At 47.3% G+C, this 21,933-nt stretch overlaps 1 protein-coding gene across 4 annotated transcripts in view; it reads left to right on the top strand.

Moving 5' to 3' along the window:
* LOC140431041 (oxysterol-binding protein-related protein 8-like) overlaps positions 1-21,933 on the top strand; it is a 224,053-nt gene that overhangs the window by 112,155 nt on the left and 89,965 nt on the right. For all 4 annotated transcript variants that reach the window (XM_072518948.1, XM_072518950.1, XM_072518947.1 and 1 more), the window contains exons 2-3: positions 7,273-7,420; positions 21,071-21,144. In XM_072518948.1, the coding sequence (XP_072375049.1) occupies positions 7,273-7,420; positions 21,071-21,144 (222 nt within the window). The remainder of the gene's footprint in view (positions 1-7,272; positions 7,421-21,070; positions 21,145-21,933) is intronic.

Raw genomic sequence — 21,933 nt, forward strand, 5'->3', positions numbered from 1 at the left:
AAGCGCATTGCCATACTGATGATGCAGATACTCAATGCGAGTCCGGCTTGCAGCCTGTCAGAGCCAGCAGGAAACAAAATTACTGAATGAAGCTAGATGGACGCTAAGCATTGCAGATGCAGCATGTCTGAAGGACTTTGGCTCTTTAACTGCATACATATAATGAAGGAGTGGCTCTGCAGCCTTCCCGCAATCACCCAGTCAGGGTGATGGGATGTTAATCATGTTGTCTTGTATAGGACCCATTTGGTACAATGCCAAAAACAGTGGGTGAGGTGGAGAGCATGCTTTGCCTTTATTCCTGTCTCTGGAAACAACACTGGAGGAGACGGGAGACCCAGAGTACCATCTCATGGGAAACTCATTGCCTCATTTCACTGTCTTCCACCAGAAGCAAAAAAAGGTCACAAGTAAATGCATACCATTTCTTTAAAACGTGTTTGTTACTCTTCATTGTGTGTCGCTGTTGATGTTGGTGCCAGTTTGCGAGTCCAACCTGTCATGCTGCCACGGTAAACCTGATCAGGCACATGCCTAGTTCGATTGCTGTTGGACTGCATGGCTACAAAAACATAAGGTTTCTTTTTAAAAATCCATAACTTTTTACTAACATTTCATCTCAAGGGAGTCAAGACAATATTCCTTTCAAGTCATAAGTTTAAATTCAGTCTGGATAAGGGACATAAAATGATGTGGTAGGTCAGACACTAGCTACTATTATAATAAAAGCAAAATACTGCAGAAATCAAGTGCTGGAAAATCTCAGCAGGTCTGACAGCATCAATGGAGAGAGAAACGGAGTTAACGTGGACTTCTTCGGAATTGAAGAGAGGAAACAATGTGATTTGTTTTATGCTGCTGAAAAAGAGGGGAGATCAGGTAGACCAAAAGGGAAGATCAGGAATAGGTTAGCGGGTAGGAGGGATTACATAACAAAGATCTCATGGAACAAAAGGCAATAGAAGTGGTAATGGTTGTAGTAAGAAACAAAGCATTGGTCCAGTGTAAGTGTTAATGGCAACGTAAAGGGCATTTATGTGTGAAAGCAAAGATAACAAGACAAGATTTTTGGAAAGAAATGTAAAACAAATTAGAATGGAAGACCGAGTTTGTGGTCAGAAGTTGTTGAACTCCGTGTTAAGTCCAGAAAGCTAATTGTTTGAAATGGGCTTCCAGCAGGTTGAGGATTTTGGGGGAAGACTGTCAGAAGTCTGACCACTTGCAGGACCCAGACGTTTGCGATCATAAAGAGTCTGAATTATCGGCAGCGCCGGACTCCAAATCTTCTTATCAACTAATCGTATTGGTTTCGGAACACTATGACCTCAAGCAGTAGCAGTATCGTTTTAGCACAGCAGTGTGGTCTCCAGGTAAATCAGTTCCTGACTTCTTGACCTGCCTAAGACGTCTGGCTGCACTCAGTCGGGCCATCTCTCGCTCAGATCCTGAGGGACTGACTCATGAGCGGCATCAACAACACGGCCACACAGAGGAAATTGTTGGCAGAACACACCCTCGATTTGAAAAGGGCCACTGAACTTTCACTGTCCCAAGAGCACGTGGGTAAAGGAGCTGCAGTGGACTATGGCGTCCATAGTTTGACTCGCCATTCCTACTGGACCCCCTCGGCATCACGAGATGGTGCCGGCCTGGCCAGACATCCTCCAAAGGGACAGCCTCAGAGGTAATTCCGCAGCAGGGTTAGAATCTCTGGTGCTACTGCTGATTGTGGGACCCCCCCCCCCCCCTGAGGATGACACGGACAGACAGCCGCAATGCCAATTGTGGGAAGGTGAATCCATGACTGACAGCTGCCTGTTTTGATGCAGAGAACGCCATTCACGACTACAACCCACATCGCTGTGAACCAAGGCTTTGCATGTGGGCACCCCGGATGAGGAGGACTGTTTAATGCAATTAAACTGTGTCACGGCTCCAGAGGTAGCACCAATCTGGGTCACACTACAGGTTAATGGTCATCTGGTGACTATGGAAATGGACACTGGTGCTGCCGACTCCATTGTGGACCTCCTCACATTTCAATGGCTTTGTGCAGGGATCATGTCACTGACACTTCATGATACCAAAGTGAGATTGGCAAACTACGCAGGAAAGCCTTTAAAGATCGTGGGGACCACCGTAACTCTGGCTACACACAGGCAGTAGTTAGTTCACCTTCCGTTGGTTGCGGTGTGGGATTGGGACCAAATTTATCAGGGTGGGACTGGTTAAGAGTCCTCCGTTTCGACTGGCAACAGGTCTTTTGAATGGGCACCAAAAGTCTGTACAATGTGCTGGGCAAATACCCTGAGATGTTCAGGAGGGTCTGGGTAGGGTAGGACCAAGCCCATCTCTAGTGGATCCTGAAGCTCAACCCCAATATTTCAGGGCGAGGCCTGTCCCTTATGCTTTGCTGGCGAAAGTCGATATGGATCTTCAGCACCTGCAGGATCTGGGGGTTATACGCCCAGGTGGTTTGCGGAATGGGCCGCGCCTGTGGTGCCGCCCACTAAGTCTGACAAAACTGTCCATCTCTGCTGTGATTTTAAACTCGTGGTGAACAAGGCGTCGCTACTGGACCAGTACCCGATGCCCTGGGTAGACTATTTATATGCCAGATTGGCTGGAGGATGCTCCTTCACAAAGCTGGACATAGGATCATAGAATTTACAGTGCAGAAGGAGGCCATTCGGCCCATCGAGTCTGCACCGGCTCTTGGAAAGAGCACCCTACTTAAGCCCACGCCTCCACCCTATCCCTGAAACCCAGTAACCCCACCTAACCTTTTTTGGACAGTAAGGGCAATTTATCATGACCAATCCACCTAACCTGCACATCTTTGGACTGTGGGAGGAAACCGGAGCACCCGGAGGAAACACGCAGACACTGGGAGAACGTGCAGACTCCGCTCAGATAGTGACCCAAGCCGGGAATCGAAACTGGGACCTTGGAGCTGTGAAGCAACTGTGCTAACCACCGTGCTAACGTGCTGCAAGCGACATGAGCCATGCTTATCTGCAGGTGGAGCTAGACCCGGAGACCAGAAAGTTTGCCATTATCAAAACTCACCGGGGACTGTTTGAGTACACCCGTCTCCCGTTCTGGATTTCATTGGACCATTGATTTTTCACTGGTTGTCGGAGAGCATCCTGCAGGGCCTACGAAAGGTGGCCGCCTATTTGGACAATGTGTTCATTACGGGATCCTTAAAGAACAAACATATCGGTAACCTACAGGAAGTGCTCTGCGGTTTTCCCATGTAGATGCTGGGCTGAAGAGGAGCAAGTGTGTGTTCCGTGCTAGAGCAGTGACATATCTCGGTTACAGGGTGGACTGTAATGGTTGACACCTGTTGGGAGATGAGGTTTGCACTATAAAAGCTGAGTAACAGCTTCAACAAAATTTGACACCGCCTTGGAAACGCCAAATGGCTCAAAAATATCCTTGAATTTGTTACTTGCTGACTCACAGGATTGTCGGAATTAGAAATTTGCTGAGCATCTCCTGCTGTAAACTCAAAGTTCCTTACAACCCAAAGGAGGTCATTCAGCCCATCGTGGCTATGCTGTCTCTGAATGAGATATCCATTCTCCTGCTCTTTCTCTCTACCCCCTTTTCACTTAAATATACAATTCCTCTTTGAAAGTTACTATTGAATCTGCTTCCACCACCATTCCAGATCATAAAAGCCCACTGCATTAAAAAAATCTCTCCATCTCTCCTCAGGTTCTTTTCCCCATATACTAAATCTGTGTCTGCTGGTTATCTATCAATCCCACTGTCAATTGAAACAGTTTTCTCTATCCGCTTGATGAAAATAGCTCAGAACGTTGAAAACCTCTTTCAGACCTCCTCTTAACCCTCTTTGCTATAGTATTTCCATACTTCGACAGAAGCTCTGGAGAAATGTGGTTATTCCCAGTCTCTGAGTTTTCCACTCAAGTTATAGCAGAAAATTGGGAGACCCACCCAACCTCCCATGGAATTGCTATTACACAGTGACCGGAGAAATTCGAGGCTTGAATTTCTCCCTTGCATCTTAACGACTAAAATCAAACTCCATATTCAAAATGTTGTCCAATAAAAGCACTGTACAGTTTCAGCTTGACTTCTTCACTATTTGGCGATATAGTTCTGAATTGATCATTTGCTATTCTGCCCTTGAGAAAACCTGCAGAATCATCATCCCCCAATTCCTCTTTATACACATGGATGTCCAGGGGGTGGCACAGTGGCGTAGTGGTTAGCCTGCTGCTCACGGCGCTGAGGACCGAGGTTCAATCCCGGCCCCGGGTCACTGCCTATGTGGAGTTTTCACATTCTCCCTGTGTTTGCGTGGCCAATGATGTGCAGGGTAGGTGGAATGGCCACACTAGATTGCCCTTAATTGGAAAAAAAGAGAATTGGATACTCCAAATTTTTTTTTTTTAAATGGATGTCCAGTTGGCCTTCTCCAAGGGCTCGTAATTTCAATTCTTTGCTTTGGTTCTCCATATTGCTTTGAATCCTGTCATCTTGTCATGCAAGAATAGAAGTAGTCTTCAGATGTGTAATCTTCAGCACTGTTTAACAATGTGCAGGGTTATGGGGAAAGGGCAGGAGAATGGCACTAAGTCATTGGAATCTACCTACCAATGTGGAAGATTTCTCAGCTTTGATCTACCCATGAAAGATAGAATAAATCCAATTCAGCCAGTTACCACCCATCAACTTACTCATAAGGCAGCATGGTAGCACAGTGGTTAGCACTTTACAGCACCAGGGTCCCAGGTTCGATCCCCCACTGGGTCACTGTCTTTGCGGAGTCTGCACGTTCTCCCGTGTCTGTGGTGGGTTTGCTCCGGGTGTTCCGGTTTCCTCCCAAAATCCAAAGACATGCAGGTTAGGTGGATTGGCCATGCTAAATTGCCCTTAGTGACCAAAAAGGTTAGGAGGGGTTATTGGATTATGGGGATAGGGTGGACATGAGGGCTTAAGTGGGTCGGTGCAGACCCGATGGGCCGAATGGCCTCCTTCTGCACTATGTTCAACAATGCTCATTTGGTGAGCCGGTGCAAAGACGATGGGCCGATTGGCCTTCTTCTGTGCTGTATAAATTCGGTGATTTTGTGATTAAAATTCAAGGAGCACGTGCATTGTAAATGAACTGCATCATGCAGATAGTGAGGTTACAATGATTTTCCCTGAAGCCTTTTAACAATGTGAATGTGGCAAGGCTTTCATTTGTGAATTGCAGCATACACATGTGGGGGTATCATTATACAAGGTGAACAATGAATGGGTTGTTTGTTTATGTAAAGACTTGGCATAGGCCAGAAACAAATGACCAATGTGTTGACTTGCAAGATTTTGTGTCATGCATACTTGGGTCGTCGATTATTGTATAGTAAATGTGACATCATCTTCATAACTATTTTCATACTCATGCAGACAGAACATAACCGCATTTGATGACTTTTCCATTACTTTATTGATGAATGGTGAGTAAGTTGATGGGTGGTAACTGGCTGGATTGGATTTATTCTATTTTTTATGGGTAGGCCATACCTGAGAAATCTTCCACATTGGTAGGTAGATTACAATGTCACGAATGCGCGGGACCAGCTTGGGAAGGGAAGTAACTAGATTTGAAGCATGGCTTTTTAGCACAACATGCAGGACATTATGTGGAATTGATGGAATTGGCTGCACACTGACATCTGATGCTGTAGACATCAGGAGGAGAACAAGCAAGATCATCCATTTGATAATTCTGGCTGAACATATTTGAAAACACTTCATAATAACTGCAATCATTTGCTAGACTGCATGGTGCTTGAGGGTGGGGATTTACATGAAGCCTCCTTCTGCTGTTGTTATCATTCTACACTGGATGAGGATGGGTTACAGAGCTTTGACCTAATATGTTTGTTGTGGGACCACTTAGCTATGCCTATAACCTGCTGCTTTTAGCTTAGCATGCAGATAACAGTTTTTGTCTTTTTTTATTTTTTCCAATTAAGGGGCAATTTAGCATGGCCAATTCACCTACCCTACACACCTTTGGGTTTTGGGGGTGAGATCCACACACACATGGGGACAATGTGCAAACTCCGCATGGACGGTGACCCTGGGCTGGGATCAAATCCGGATCCTCGGCACCGTGAGGCAGCAGTGCTAACCAGTGGGCCACAGTGCCGTCCAGATAACCTGAATGAATATTTATCCACGATACGAAACAAATTATATCATGCAGCTGAAGCTCTCAAGGCGAGTTTTAGAAGTAAAAAGTGACGACATTTAAGAGCACCGTGGGCGAGGTTCTCTGGTCTACCCGAGGCCTGTATCTTGGTGGCAGGAGGAGGCCTGCCGTTGGCCTGTGGCAGGATCTTCTGGTCCCACCTGGTTCGCGGGAGGCATGAGCAGCTAGAAGATCTCACCCAGTGTCCCTATTCAGAACTAAACTGCCAATTGCACTCAGATTGCAAAGAAAACACTGATGCTGTCGGGCTAAGTTTGGGCTAGAAGGCTCACAGAAGTGGGGTAAGATGTCTGTGATCTTTGAGAGCATTTCTGACCCTTAAGTCCTGCAGGAAGATTGGCGCATATTTGGTGTAGGTTTAAGTGTATCGAATGGAGGTAACCATGGTCACCTGGGATATACTTGCCTTAAGAAGTTGACCAGGAATTTCCAAGAGTTTTCTTTTCCTGAAATTGGGCAGTTTTCTTTTGCCTCCTCGGGAGTATGTTAATTCTATTGACAATTGAAGGTCATGCTCCTGTCTAATTGATAAAATGGGTATGTACGGGGAGGTTCTCCTTGTATGACATTTTCACATGTATCCAACCATGGTGCACTATGCTCTTGTTTTATCAGCACAGGATGTGAAGTTCTCTGCAAATGTCTCAAACATTGCTCGGTTAATTTTTAGCCATCTTCCCTAAAGGCGAAAGGTGAAGGGATGAGAGTCTGACAATTATCCAGCTAATAATGGAGCAGGACTATGCTAATGAGATTAATTTTCTGCTCCTGATCACTCATCACCAGGAACCCCTGTTAGAAAATGTGCCTTGTGAATGCCTGTGAGGGCATTTGGTTTTTGGAATGGCATTGCACAAGCTCATGGGCACATCAGTATGTATGCAGTTGTCAGTTGTGAAATTGTGTGTTAATGAGAATTTGCTCTTGGGAAGGAGAGCCGTTTAATTGAGGGAAAATTCTTGGAATTGTGCTTTTCATTCCTTATAAATCATGCTCCAGTTGGGATTCACCAATGCTTTTATATTCTACAGAAAACTCATGCCATGAAAGAGGATCATGCCACACGGCGCAGATTTTCACTCTGTACTGGATTGGCAACACCGCAGAAAATCGACCCTCGGAAGTTAACCCGAAACTCTTCTTTTGGAGGTTACAATGAGTTATGCCCTTTGACCACAGGTTTGTTACGTTTGGTTCACTTTTAGTTAATCTTTGATCTGCAATAAGTCCAATCCTGATGTTGTTCAGGGAAAAGATCGCAAGAAAGGAATTGTGAAAATGCTAAAATATCAGAAGCTCTGGTATAATATCTATATAACAACTGCTCTCCCAATAATGATGGAACTTCAATTCTTGCATTCAGATGGTACCATCAAAATATCTTAATGGCTCAGTTGGTTTCAACCATAGGTAGCATCACAACTGAACTCGATCCTGTACTCACCAGGTATGCACACATTCACTGTCCAGTAGGAGTTGCTAAATCATGACCAGCATTGAAATTTCCGAGTGAATTCCCCACTCCTCTGATAAAGGTAATGTGATATGGAAGAATTTTGGTCCTCTGGTTTGACTCCCATATAGCATTGAGTTGGCAGATCTGGAGCAGCAGGGCCACTGCAATTAATCGCTGTGTCACTGGGTTAGGGTGGGGCAGGTTCAGCCTAGGTTCACCCTCCTGATCATCATTCACAAAATGCGAGTGTGCCCAGCTGGTGAGGATAGAATTGCACTCGCTTAATACCCCAATAGTTGAAATAGTCTGTAAACATTCACAGTATGGGCTTACTTCTTAAAATATAAAAGGGCTGCTACCATTTTGTGCACTCAGAATATTGGGGATGTAGAGTGGAAGCTGGCATATTTATGATCAGAGTGGTGTTAAACCACACATTCGGGTAGGTGATGTTATTGCACGGAATCTGGGTTAATTTGTTTGTAGACATTATTTAACATGCACTCCACATGGGTCATGGAAGGAATTAATTATTCACCCAGCAGCACATTCCCTAGTTAGCCTACTCAGCTACTTTGGTTCAACTTATCAAGATTCCACTCGTGAGTCAACTAACTGTGAACCACATCACTGCTGGAAAGGAAACTGTAGCAACATCTCAATTGGTGGAACATCCCTGATACAGATTCCCCAAAATGCTATTGACACTGAGATAAACTCCCTGAAAATAGATGGATAAATATATCGAGGTAGGAATGGGATTGGAGATCTCAAGGTAATCAAATAAACCACAGATACAACAGTTCCTCTGTGGGTACTCTAGTGCAGCTAGAGTCTTTAACTGAATTGGTACTCCAGACTCTGGGGACTAATAATCCAGAGAGTGTAAGCTGAGCCTTGCTACTGGCAGGCAACCCCGATTGTTGGGAAGAGTTCCTGTTCAGGAACCCCTGAAGGACAAGTGGTGGATCAGAAATCGCCTCCCAGAACACTGGCTAGTTAGAGATGGCAGGAGGGCACCAAATGCAGGAGGGCCGATCAGAGCTGCAGAAGGTGGTTGACAGGCAACAAAGAATGGCATGTGCTGCTTGGGCGAACCGAGAGGGAGAGGGCAAAACAAGGTGGAGGCACTACTAATGCTGGAAATGGCAGACAAATCCTAATGCACAGAGCTATCAGAAGCTCCATCGGCAGGAAAATGCTTCTACTTGAAAGCGTTTGCCCACAAATATGCTGAATGAATTTTTTAAAAAAATATATATTTTTATTCTCCTTTTTCACATTTTCTCCCAAATTTACACCCAACAATAAACATTAATCAGTAACGAATGCAATATTAATCTCCATATCAATAACAACTATCCGATCCTTCCACGAAACCCCCAAACATTAGCCCGCATGTTAACATAAACAAATGACAAAAAGGAAACAGGAATCACCCATAGTCGGACGACTTGGAAAACTGATCCAGCTGACAGAATCTGAGGATTGTGTGTCTGCCCGAAGGAGTGGAAGACCCGAGGCCGACTGAGTATTTTGCCACGATGTTGGCCAAGCTATTGGGGGAGGGGGATGATCCCTCCAGATATGAACTGGATCGGGCTCATCGGTCATGGAGGCCTATACCAAAGGAGGGTGAGCGCCAAGAGTAGTGATTGTGTTTCCGTAGGTACAGTGTGAAGGAGAAGGTCCTGTGCTGGGCAAAGCAGAAGCGGGTGGTGCAGTGGGCTGGAGCTGGTATACGCATATACCAGGACTTTACGGTGGAGCTGGCGAGGAGGCGGGCTGCCTTCAGCCGGGTGAAGAAGGCACTGTACATCAGCAAGGTGCAGTATGGGATAGTACATCCAGCTAAGTTGAGGGTGACCTACAAATCCAAGGACTTTTATTTTGGGACGGTGGAAGCAGCGGAGGAGTTTGCGAAGGCAAAAGGACTGTGGCAGAATTGAGAAATGGTCATGTACCGATGCAGCCTCATGTAACTGTATTTTTTTACTGCGTGCTGGTGTATGTGCTAAATGAGCCAACGTTGTATATCGTTGGACAAGGGAAGAGATGGGACTTTCATTTGCAATGATGGTTCTTTGGGGCTGAGGTGTATATGCGGGGTTTGTGTGCTAAGGGGGATTTCTTGGTTTTCCTGGGACCAGGCAAGGGGGAAAGAGACCTGGGCGGGGCCCTCCACTCTGGCCGGTTTAAGCCGGCCAGTGAACGGGAGTGAGGTGGGGGGAGGGGCTACGGCCATCGGTGCCTGGCAGAACTGGTTTCGATGAGTCTAGCCGGGGGGGGGAAGGAACAGCGGTTGGGAGGAGGAGTTTTATAAGAGGAAGTGGAGGGGAGGAGGGGGGTGTTTACAATTCATTTACGGTACTCTTTCGGGGATTGGATGGCATTGAATGTTAGGGGGAGGGGGGAATGAGGGGGGGTGGACTCTATAGGTCAATGGTGACTACAGGCGATTCCTGATTCCTTTTTTTTTCCTTTGTTTTTCCCACCGTGGGAGGGTTTGTTTTATTTGATGCTTATATTGTCAAGTGGGCCGTTGTTTGGGGTGGTGGGAGGATGGGATCGTTGTTGTTGATAAGGAGATTGACTTTGTATTTGTTACCGTTTACTGCTTGTTGGTGGGGTGTAAATTCTGAAGAAAAATGTGAAAATGGAGAATAAAAATATTTTGCAAAAAAAAGGAATCACCCATAGTCTCCATTAACACATACAGTCCCCCTCCCCCAATCCTCCCAGCCCCTCCCCTTATGTTCGATGTAATCCAATTCACGTGCACAATGAATAACGCCCATGAATTGTTGAACCCCTCCATCCTTCCCCTCAGTTCAAATTTGACCTTCTCAAGAGTCAAAAAATCCAGCAGGTCCCCCTGCCACGCCAGGGCACAGGATGGAGAGGTTGAAGGTTTGTGGGGCCCCGCCCCCGCAACGTTCACACACATCTTCTACCCCCTCAAAGGGCCGGCTCATCCTCGCCCTTGTAAGGTGTGCTCTATCTACCACCTTCAGCTGTATCAGCCCCAACCTCGCGCACAAGGTGGAGGTGTTCACCCTCCGGAGCCCTCGCACCTGAACCCGTCCTCCATCCCTTCTCCCAACTCTTCCTCACACTTTGCCTTGATCCATTTCAGTGGCGCCTTCTCCTCTTCCAAAATAGCCCCGTAAAATGCCGATACTACCCCCTTCTCCAGTCCCTCTGTCATCAGCACCTCCTCCAGCAATGTAGAAGCCGGCTCTACTGGGAAGCTCGTATCTCCTTTCCGGCAAAGTCTCGAACCTGCATGTATCTAAATATTTCCCCCTGGTCCAGCCCATACTTCACTCCCAGCTCCTTCAATTCTGCAAACCGACCCCCAAGAAACAAATCTTTTAGTGTCCTAATTCCTTTCTCCTCCCATCTCCGAAAATTTCCATCCCACTTCCCTGGCTCAAATCTATGGTTCCCCCTGAATCGGCATTTCCCTTGATCCTGCCCCCAACCCGAAGTGCTGGCGAAACTGCCTTCAAATTCTCAACAAAGCTATTAATACCGGACTCCCCGAGTATTTCCCCGGGGCCATCGGGAGGGGCGCTGCCACTGGCGCCTTCAATCCTAACCCCCTACACAAAGTCTCTTCCATTCTGACCCATTGGGAGTCAACCCCTCTGACCCAGCTCCGTACCTTCTCCACATTTACTTCCCAGTATAATACATCAGGTTCGGAAGACCCAAACCCCCTGACTGTCTTCCTCTCTGTAGTAGCACCTTTCTAATTCTGGCCACCTTCCCTCCCCATATGAACAAGGTAATCACCCCTTCAATCTCTCTAAAAAATGCCTTTTACAGGAAAATCGGCAGGCATTGAAAAATAAACAGGAATCGCGGCAACACGTTCATTTTAACCGCCTGTACCCGACCCGTCAGTGACAGAGGGAGACCATCCCACCTTGCCAGATCAGCTTTCACCCTCCCCACCAAACTAGAAATGTTGTACCTGCGGAGCCCCCCCTCAATCCCGAAGAACCTGCTCCCCTAGGTATCTAAAGTGAGTCCCTGCCCTACGGAATGGCAGCCCCCCCACTCCTGCCCCCACCCCCGCCGAGACACCACAAAATACTCACTCTTGTCTGGATTTAATTTGTACCCCGAGAAAGATCCAAACACCCGAAGCAGCTCCACTATTCCCCCTATTGACACACTCGGTTCCGACACGTATAATAACAAGTCATCGGCAAATAAGGACACCCTATGCTCTGTCCCCGTCCCCCCCCCCCCCCCCCCCCCCCCCCAGCACTATCCCTGTCCATACCCCAAACCTCTTAACGCGATAGCCAATGGCTCAATCGCGAGTGCAAACAGCAGGGGGGACATAGGACATTCCTGCCTAATCCCACGGTGGAGAGGAAAGTATTCCGAGCTGATGTTGTTTGTGCGGACACTCACCATCTGCTCCTTGTATAGTAGCTTTACTCAGTCCACAAATCTTGGTCCAATCCCAAACCTCTCCAGAACTGCCATCAAGTACCCCCATTCTACCCGGTCAAACGCTTTCTCGGCATCCAATGCCACAACCACCTCTGTTTCCTTCCCCTCCGCCGGTGCCATAACCACGTTCAATATCCTCCTAATGTTCGAAAAAAGCTGCCTCCCTCTCACAAACCCTGTCTGATCTTCACCTATCACCTTCGGGAGGCATTCCTCTCGCCTACCTGCCAGTACCTTCGCCAATATCTTTGCGTCCACGTTTAAAAGTGATCTGGGCCTATACGACCCACACTCCATAGGATCCTTATGTTTCATTTTTTTTTTTAATTATTTTTTTCAAAAACATAATTTTTTGCATAACCAGACGCAACAATTAACATAACAAAATAAATGTTAACCATATATACAGAGAAAAGAACAAGGATCCTTATCTTTCTTAAGCAACAGGGAAATCGATGCCTGCCCTAAAGTTTGTAGTAACACCCCCTTCCTTATCGCCTCCTCAAACATCAGCAGTACCAGCCTATCTTTGAATTTTTTATAATATTCCACCGGGAACCCATCCGGTCCTGCCACCTTCCCCGACTGCATCCTCCCAATCGCATCTTTTATCTCCTGCTCCACTATCGCCCCTTCTAATATAGTCCTGTCCACCTCCCCTAACCTCGGTTACTCCCGACCATCTAGAAATTCCTGCATCTCCTGGTCTCTCTGTACAACCTCCCATAGAATTCCTTAAAGACCTTGTTAATCTGATCTGGAGCTACCACCAGCTTCCCTGCCCTGTCCCGCACCTGGACAATTTCCCTTGCCGCAGCCTCCCTCCAGAGCTGACCCGCCACCATACGCCTCGCCTTCTGTCCATGCTCGTAAACTGCACCCCTTGCCCGCCTCAGTTGGCGCACCCCCTTCCTGGTAGAGTCGGTCAAAGCTCACCTGGAGTTCCTTCCTCTTTTCCAACTACGCTGGGTCCCTTTCTTCTGCTCACCTCCTTTCTACCTCCAGCATCTCATCTATTACCCTATGACGTTCCAACCTCTCCTCTTTGTCTTGCCTAGCCTTGAACCAGATCACCTCACCCCTCACCACCACCTTGAAAGCCTCCCAAACAACTGCCTTTGACACCTCACCCATGCAGTTAAAACTTACATTTTAAAAATATATATTTTTATTAAAGTATTTGAACATTTTTATAATGATAACATTAACAATGACATCAACATGGTACAATAAACATTCCCCCCCCCCCCCATCCCAATCTTCACTCATACCAACCATAAAACAACAATCCGGCCCCACCCCCGGAATACTGCATCTGCTGACATTTACATTTTCCCCGAGAAAGTCGACGAAAGTCAACCTCCGGGTGAACCTGACCATTGACCCACTTAAGGCAAACTTTATCTTCTCGAGACTGAGAAACCCAGCCATGTCACTAACCCAGGTCTCTACACTCAGGGGCTTCGAGTCCCTCCACATTAACAAGATTCGTCTCCAGGCTACCAGAGAGTCAAAGGCCAAGAATTCAGTCTCTTTCGCAACTGAACTCCCGGCTCTTCCGACTCGCCAAAGATCGCTACCTCCGGACTCGGCACCACCCATGTTTTTAGTACCGTGGACATTGCCTGAGCAAAACCCTGCCAAAACCCTCTAAGCTTCGGGCAGGCCCAAAACATGTGGACATGATTTGCTGGGCTTCCCGCGCACCTCGCACACCTGTTCTCCACCTTGAAAAACTTGCTCATCCTAGCCACTGTCATGTGTGCCCGGTGGACTGCCTTGAACTGTATCAGGCTAAGCCTGGCACATGATGAGGAGGTATTAACCCTGCTTAGGGCATCCGCCCATAGACCCGCCTCTATCTCTGGTCCAAGCTTGTCCTCCCACTTGCCCTTAAGCTCCTCCACCGGAGTTTCCTCCACCTCCGAAAGCTCCTGGTAAATATCTGAAACCTTCGCCTCTCCCACCCAGATACTGGAGACAACTCTGTCCTGTATCCCCCGTGGCGGCAGCAGCGGAAAGGCCAGAACCTGCTTTCTCAGGAAGTCTCACACCTGCAAATAGCTAAACCCGTTCCCTGCTGGAAATTCAAATTTATCCTCCAAGGCTGGCAAGCTGGGGAAGCTCCCATCTATAAATAGTTCCCCCATCCTTCTAATTCCTGCCCTTTGCCATCTCCGGGACCCACCATCTAACCTCCCCGGTACAAACCGATGATAATTATAAATTGGGGACCAAACCGATGCTCCTTGCACTCTCTTATATCTCCTCCATTGCCCCCAGATTCTCAGAGCAGGCACTACCACCAGACTTGTGGAGTATCAGGCCGGCGAGAACGGAAGAGGTGGCGTTATCAGTGCTCCAAAACTGGTGTCTTTGCATGACTGATAGCATGTTGTGTGTGTCAACTACTAAACATCAATTGGAATTTACAATGACGCCAACTCCATCCGCTCCCCCGCTACCCACTTCCTAATCATGGCTATATTAGCCGCCCAGTAGTAATTGCAGAAGTTCGGCAGTGCCAACCCACCCTCCCCCCGACTGCGCTCCAGCAACACTTTCTTCACTCGCGAGGTTTTACCTACCCACACAAAGCCCGAAATAACCTTATTCACCCGCTTGATAAAGGCCTTGGGGATGAAGATGGGGAGGCACTGAAAGACAAACAGAAATCTGGGGAGGACCGTCATTGTCACAGTCTGTACCCTCCCCGCCAGTGATAGCGGCAGCATGTACCATCTCTTAAAGTCCCCTTCCATTTGTTCTACCAACCGGGATAGGTTTAACTTGTGCAGTGCCTCCCATTCCCGGGCCACCTGGATTCCCAGATACCGAAAGCTCTTCCCTACCATTCTAAGCGGCAGCTCTCCCAGTCTCTTCTCCTGTCCTCCTTGCCTGGGTTGCGAACATCTCGCCATGTTCAATTTATACCCTGAAATATGGAAAAACATATTGAAAACATCACATTCCACAGTAAACAAACATCAGGGGAAAAAAAACAGTGAAGAAACCGCCACTTTAGAAACAAAAACACCCAAAAAACAGAACCAACCCCAAAGACCATCCCCCCTCTAACCAGCTCCCTGCAAGACAAAATTACCGTTAGCCATCCAAACAGCCCCTTATTACACATAGCACTACTTATACTTATACAGACCAGCACAACAAATCGCCACCACAGGACTCTCCAAGGCTTCAGTGTCTTTTAATTCACCACTTGGCCAAATCCGCGCCCAGGTCCTGATAAATGCGCAGCTCATAATTCTCCCACTTGCTGCTCCGTTCCTTCTTGGCCCACCGCAGAACGTGTTCCTTGTTCAAGAATCGGTGAAAGCGTACCACCATCTCCCTCGCCGGCTCGTTCGCTCGGGGCTTCTTGGCGAGGGCTCTGTGCGCTCTAGCCACTTCCAGGGGCCAAGGGAACGCCTCAGCCCCCATCAACTTCTCCAACATGTCTGTCACATAAGTCCTTGCATCCGATCCCTCACTGCCTTCAGACAATTCTAAGATTCTGCCTCCTGGACCTGTCCTCCAGCTTCTCCTGCATTCTTCTCTGGCGGTCGTTCATCATCTCCACCTTGGTCTCCAGCACGGTTTTGTACTCCTCGTGCTCAGACACCTTTTTCTGCACCTCCTGGATTGCTCTCTTGTGGGTCTCTTGATTCTGCACAACTTGATCAATCGAAGCCTTAATCAGGTCCAGCGTATCCTTCGTCAGCTTGGCGAAGCAATCTTCAAAAAATTCCCCCCTCGGCCCTTGCTCTCTGCCATGCTTTCCCACGTTGCCGGCTCTGCTCGCTTTTTACTTATAGCACTTTGTCTTCTCACACGGCCACTTCTGGTCCAATTCTCCATACACCGGAGGGGGATTTCTCCTCACTGTCTCACTCTTCACCGATTTATCCCCGAAAATCTGGGAAAAAACAGGAGAACAGGTCCAAAAGTCCGTCACAGGTGGGAGCTATCAAATGTACGACCTACTCCTCCATGGTGGCCAGTTAAAACCTACATATTCCTCGATTACTTTTTCAATTTTGTCACAGAACCCTCAGTTCCCCAACAGTCCCACATCTAACTTCAACCCTGGTCTATGAACCACCCCCTTCTCCAGTACCATATCCACCCAATGCGGAGCATAATCTGAGCCGAGTACACCGACCCTTTAACCCCAGCCAGCAGTGCCTTCGCCACCATGAAAAAGTCAATCCGCGAGTATACCTTATGGACCGCTGGGAAAAACGGGTCCTCCAGCTTTCTCGGGTGCAGAAAACTCCAAGGGTCCATCCCTCCCATTTCCACCAATAGCCCAGCCAGCGCTTTCGCCCCCCTGATGGGATCAGCGAGCGCGGCTGTGACCTGTCCAACCTTGGCTCCTGCACCAAGTTCCAGTCCCCCCCCCACTAACAGTTTGTGTGTGTCCAAGTTGGGGATGGCCCCACACAGCTTCGCGAATCCCATATTGACCCAATTAGGACCATATACACTTACCAGCGCCACTAGCCTCCTCTCCAGTGCCCCTGTCACAGTCACATACCTATCCCCCTGATCTGCAACCACCTTCTCCATCTGGAACCGTACCCTTTTGCTGACCAGCACCGCTACCCCTCGAGCCCTTCCGTCAAATCCAGAGTGAAACACCTGACTAACCCATCCCTTTTTTAAGTCTCACTTGATCCTTCAACCTCAAGTGAGCCTCCTGTAGCATTGCTACATTGGCCTTCAAACTTTTAAAATGCATAAGCACCCTTGACCTCTTGACTGGGCCTCCCAACCCTCTCATGTTCCACGTGACTATCCTAATTGGGGGTCTCTTCCCCACCCCCCCATCCACCATCATCATACCACCGGGCCTTGCCCCATGAGCCTGACCTGTCCCTTTCCATTATGAACATCAAACCCCCTCCCCCCCCCCCCCCTCCCAAAATATCCCCCTGCACTTCCCCTCGAAAATATTTCCCCCAGTATCGATCAACTCCCTCCCCTGCTTGCCGCATGGGCCCATCGAAACCTGCTAACCAGGCTCCAATGTCCGCAGCCCTCCTCTCTCCTCACCTCCGTTCACGAGCCGACTTTAGTTCGCTAGCGTGGGTAGTCCCCCCCCCCCCCCCCACCAAAGGCATACTGTCTCCTCCCACCCAGTCCCAGAAGAAAAAAACCCAATCTAACCCATGCAATTCAGTAAAATAACACATAACCGTTGCAACAAAAAGAAAACAAAAATGCCAATCAAACCAAACAAAAACTTAAACTCTATAACAATGTGAAGTCAAGTAAGTTACAATACTGGTCAGTGATGTCATGATATGCAGACATGCACATAATGAGATACAAACAGGCAGCCAATGAATACAGAGAACAGGGCATAACCAATCAGCAGGCAGAACACTTGGGAGTGGTTTCCCACTGTAAAAGGCACGAGACACTCACACTCCGCCTCTTTCCACTGGTGACATCTACAGTGCGAGTCAGGGTGTACATATCATAAAACTCCTACAGCACGTGGCTAAGAGCTAGTCTGGTTCAGTCAGACAGATTAATCACACTAGGTTAGCAGAGAGCCGAACTCAGAGGATTGAGCTAACTGTGTGACAGGTTCAATAAATCACATTGAACTAACTTCAAGGTGTGGAGTATCTTTCAGGTAAAGCTGCTTCCAGTTGCAGCCCGTGTTATCTTATTGTGCTTAACACGACAAGTGAAAAGAAAGTTTTAACATTTATACATTTCCAATCACAGTCCACGATCTCTCTTCCAGCTCCACTCCTCACTTCCGTCCCCAGCCTTCTGCCTTCATGAAGGCCACAGCCACCTCCACCATTTCAAAATAAAAATCTTTGGCGTTGTATGTCAACGTCAGATTTGCCGGGTATACCATACCTAATCACAGTTCCTTGTTGCACAGTGCCGCCTTCACTCGGCTGAACGCCGCTCGTCTCTTCGGCAACTCCACTGTCAAGTCCCGGTAAATCCAAACTCTAGCACCATCCCACTGCACCTCGCGCTTCTGCATCGCCCAGCATAACACCTTCTCTTCCTTGTGGTATTTATGGAAGCAGATAATTACTGCTCTCGGCGGCTCATTTACTCTGGGTTTCAGCCTTAACGACCGATGAGCTCGGTCCAGTTCATACCAGGAGGGGCCTTCACCCTCCCCCATCAACTCCATCAACATCTTAGCAAAGTACTCTGTTGGCCTTGAGCCCTCTGCCCCTTCAGGCAAGCTCACAATTCTCACAATGTACCGCCTCGGGCGGTTCTCCAAGTCCTCGAGCTTTGCTCTGAGTTCTCTGTTGACCTCCACTACCCTCTGTAGTTCGTCCCCCATCGAGGTGAGCTGCTCGCTGTGCTGCGACATGGCCTCCTCCACTTCCTTCATCTTTTCACCTTGTTCTCTCACCTCGGCCAATGTCTTTGCCACGTCCACCCTCACCGGGGCGATTGCCTCCTCCACCAATGATCTCAGTGCGACCGCCATCTCCTGACTCAACGCCTCCATGTGCCTCGCAAACTGCTTCTCCAGCTCCACAGCCATCACCTCGGTCATCCTTTCCACTGTAAGTAGTGCGGCCCCACCATGCGGTCCGGCATCCGCCATCTTGTCGGTGCTTTTACTGGTCCTCTCAGTTGGTGGCGAACCCGCATTTCCTCCCTTCTTCACAGCTGTTTTTGGCATCCCTTAACCACATAGTATTTTTCTCCTTCTTTCCTCAATCTTGAAATAAAAAAATAATTAAATAAAAATAAATAAATAATAGAAAAAATATATTTTTCATAAATAATTTTTTTTTTTTTTTAATTAAAAAATAAAAAATTTAAAAAATCTCTTCCCCGGGACCGGACTCCAAACATCCCAAACATTCATTTTCAGCGGGGACCACCCAATGTGTGCTGCTCCCCCTCTACATTCGTCCTGGATTCGGGCCTCGCCTCAGGCCAAGCTCCTCCCCCGCTGCTCACTTCGTGCTCGATGCCCTTGCTCCTCCGGCCACGGGGCTCCCCACCGGCTCCAAACCGGCCCAACCCGTCCCTCAGTCCCCAAAGGCCGAAGAAATCCCGGTCGTCGAAACAACGGAGAAACACCCGGAAAACAGCAAAATGTCGCGGACCGGCGGGAGCCCCTTCTCAACGCGGCCGCTCCGCTCGTGCGCGCCACCAGAAGTCTTGCTGAATGAATTCTATATGCTCACATTCATTTACTGGTGGTCCGACCTCCCAATGTGCTCCTGCCTCCCCTGGGAAACTATCTGCAGATGGACTGGGAGTCCTGTGTGCCTCAGACAAATTGCCCTACGAAGATGCCGGTTAATTGGTGCTACATTGGCCTTAATTAGCATTACGCTGCTGCAGATTGGGTGGCTGGCTGGATATGCAGCCTAGCTGTCCCTGGGATAACTTGAAAGAACTGGTCCAATGCAATTTTATAAAATTTGTCTGTCACCCACCTCCCACCACCAATCTCCAAGGGCCTGTGAAAATTTCCCTCTAAATTAAAATCCCACCCTGGCAGCTTTAAGAATTAAGTTAAATGAAACATTTGTATCACCTAGAGTGACCATGCAACAGCCAGACTGTCGCAAAGCCCATTTGGTTCATTGATGCCCTTTGAGAAATAAACCCAGTCTAGCTTAAACGTGACTCTAGTCTCACATGCAAACCGTTGTGTCAATTTACTTGCAGCAGTTCAAAAAAAAGACCCGCTGTCTCAAAGCAATTAGGGTTGAGTAATAACGACCGGACCTCTCCATCTCAATAATGAACTTTAAAAAAAGGCACGGATGCTGGATTTGAATAATGCTGATGTAATGGCAATGAATGTTCTGGAGTTTGCCTAATTACCTCTGGAGTTGGAGAACATTTCTACAGGACTTTCCCGGTTGGACAGGATCCAATCTCGTGTGTAAAAACGGGAAAAAAGCATGATAATGTGCATGTAGCTTTCTTACTCTTATGTGTCTGCAATGCGCACACACCACTAAATGTCACACCGACTACAGACATTCCAATCGCCATCGTAACTACTGATCCATGTTTTGTGAGCCCACATGCTAACCAGCCACAGGGTACTGGGACACCATGGCTCATGTTATGTAACCGGTTGTGTTCTTTGTCATAAATGTATGACACTGTAGGGTGTTTTTTTGTTGCATGGATCTTAGATCTCATTCCTGCTTCAATACCTCACCTTGCAAGGTCAGCATGAGGCTGTTCACAAGCTCAGTGTCCTGACTGTATAATTCTCTTATGACAGGACAGAATATTAATGCATTGCTAGTTATGGATTGAGATCTGGATGTGACTCATTAAGGATAAAACTCAACTAGGTGACATTGTTACAAAGATGACTGGGTGGAATGGACATTAAGAGAGCTCATCATCAATTAATTCCCTTTGCATATTTCTCAACCACTTTGAAAAACTTTAAGGATGAAATTCATCTTTGATAAAAGTAAATTTTATTAAATTAATGGCACACTAACAAAATCATGCTCCTGGAAGTAACTCTGTTTTTCATCAAGCAGTTATTTAATGCTGTGCATTGGTTTGTTGGGAACTAAGTGCTACTTCACACACCGTGCACTCTTGTATATTGTTAATTTTTCTCAGTAGGCTGGCTTGTTGTGCATTGTTATACCTCTTGCATCCAATTAACATTTGGTAAGGTATTTATAAGCACCCCTGCATCCTGTCGGTGTGGAAGAGGGTGCGACGGACTTTCACAACAAATTTTGTAGGACAGAACCCTACTGATGCTCTCTGATTCAGTCTCCTTTGTCATGACTTTATTGAACGTGCTGTGTCCAGTCATGCCAGGCAGGGCTTTATTGGCCGTTGTGTTACCAGTTCCTTTATCCTTTATGCTGGCTCATGGCTCCCTGTGTCTCTCTTCTTACTTGCTGCAGGTACTGATATGGAAAATAATGGATTTTCATCTCTCACTGATGAAGTCACTTCAACATCCATCAGCAGCAGCAAGGTAGGAATGTGACACTTTTGGCCACACCTACACCTCGAGTGGAAACAACCCCCAGCACCCAACAAGCACAGAGAGTCTAAAATAATCATTTCAGGATTGGATCCAAAGCGATCTCTCAAACATATTTCCTATTTGAGCCACACCTTACACTGACCAGATCAGCTGCACAAAAAAAATCATAAACTTGAAATTGTGTGTCAGATGCTCCTCTTTTCCACATTTTGAAAGGTCCCATAAGGAGGCCTTCTACAGATTCAGTGTAGTCACTGCCAGCCAGCTCCTCAAAGTAAAGTTAAAATATCTCCCTTCCTGCCACACTTTCTTCCCTTCAGGCATGGAGGAAGCAGTGGTCACAATAAGTGAAACCTGGAGGCTGATGATGTCAGAAGAAACTGCTCTGAGGAGTAACAATCCTGAGGAGAGGACAGTAAAGGTAGTGCAGAGCACCCAAATTTCCATTTTACTGACTCGGATGTCATCAGAAAAGATCAAGTTATTCTCATGAAGAAAATCCATGACTGTTTCACTTCCATAATTAATCTCTGTTTTTGGTCTTATTTGTTTTAAACCCATCACAGACACAGCATGGAGCTGATGATCAGAACTTCGTTGAAAATTAAAGTAAACCATCTTGTGAAAATAAAATGAAGTAAAATTGTAAAATGTAATAAATGATTCAGTGAATAGTGGCACCTGTTGAATACAGCATACAAAACACTTAAATTCCAGGTTTGATCCATGGTACATGGTGCCTTTTTCAATCTCGGGTTGTGTGGCTGTGAAAAGGCC

The sequence above is a fragment of the Scyliorhinus torazame genome, chromosome 10 (genome assembly GCF_047496885.1).
Source record: "Scyliorhinus torazame isolate Kashiwa2021f chromosome 10, sScyTor2.1, whole genome shotgun sequence".
Lineage (NCBI taxonomy): Eukaryota > Metazoa > Chordata > Chondrichthyes > Carcharhiniformes > Scyliorhinidae > Scyliorhinus > Scyliorhinus torazame.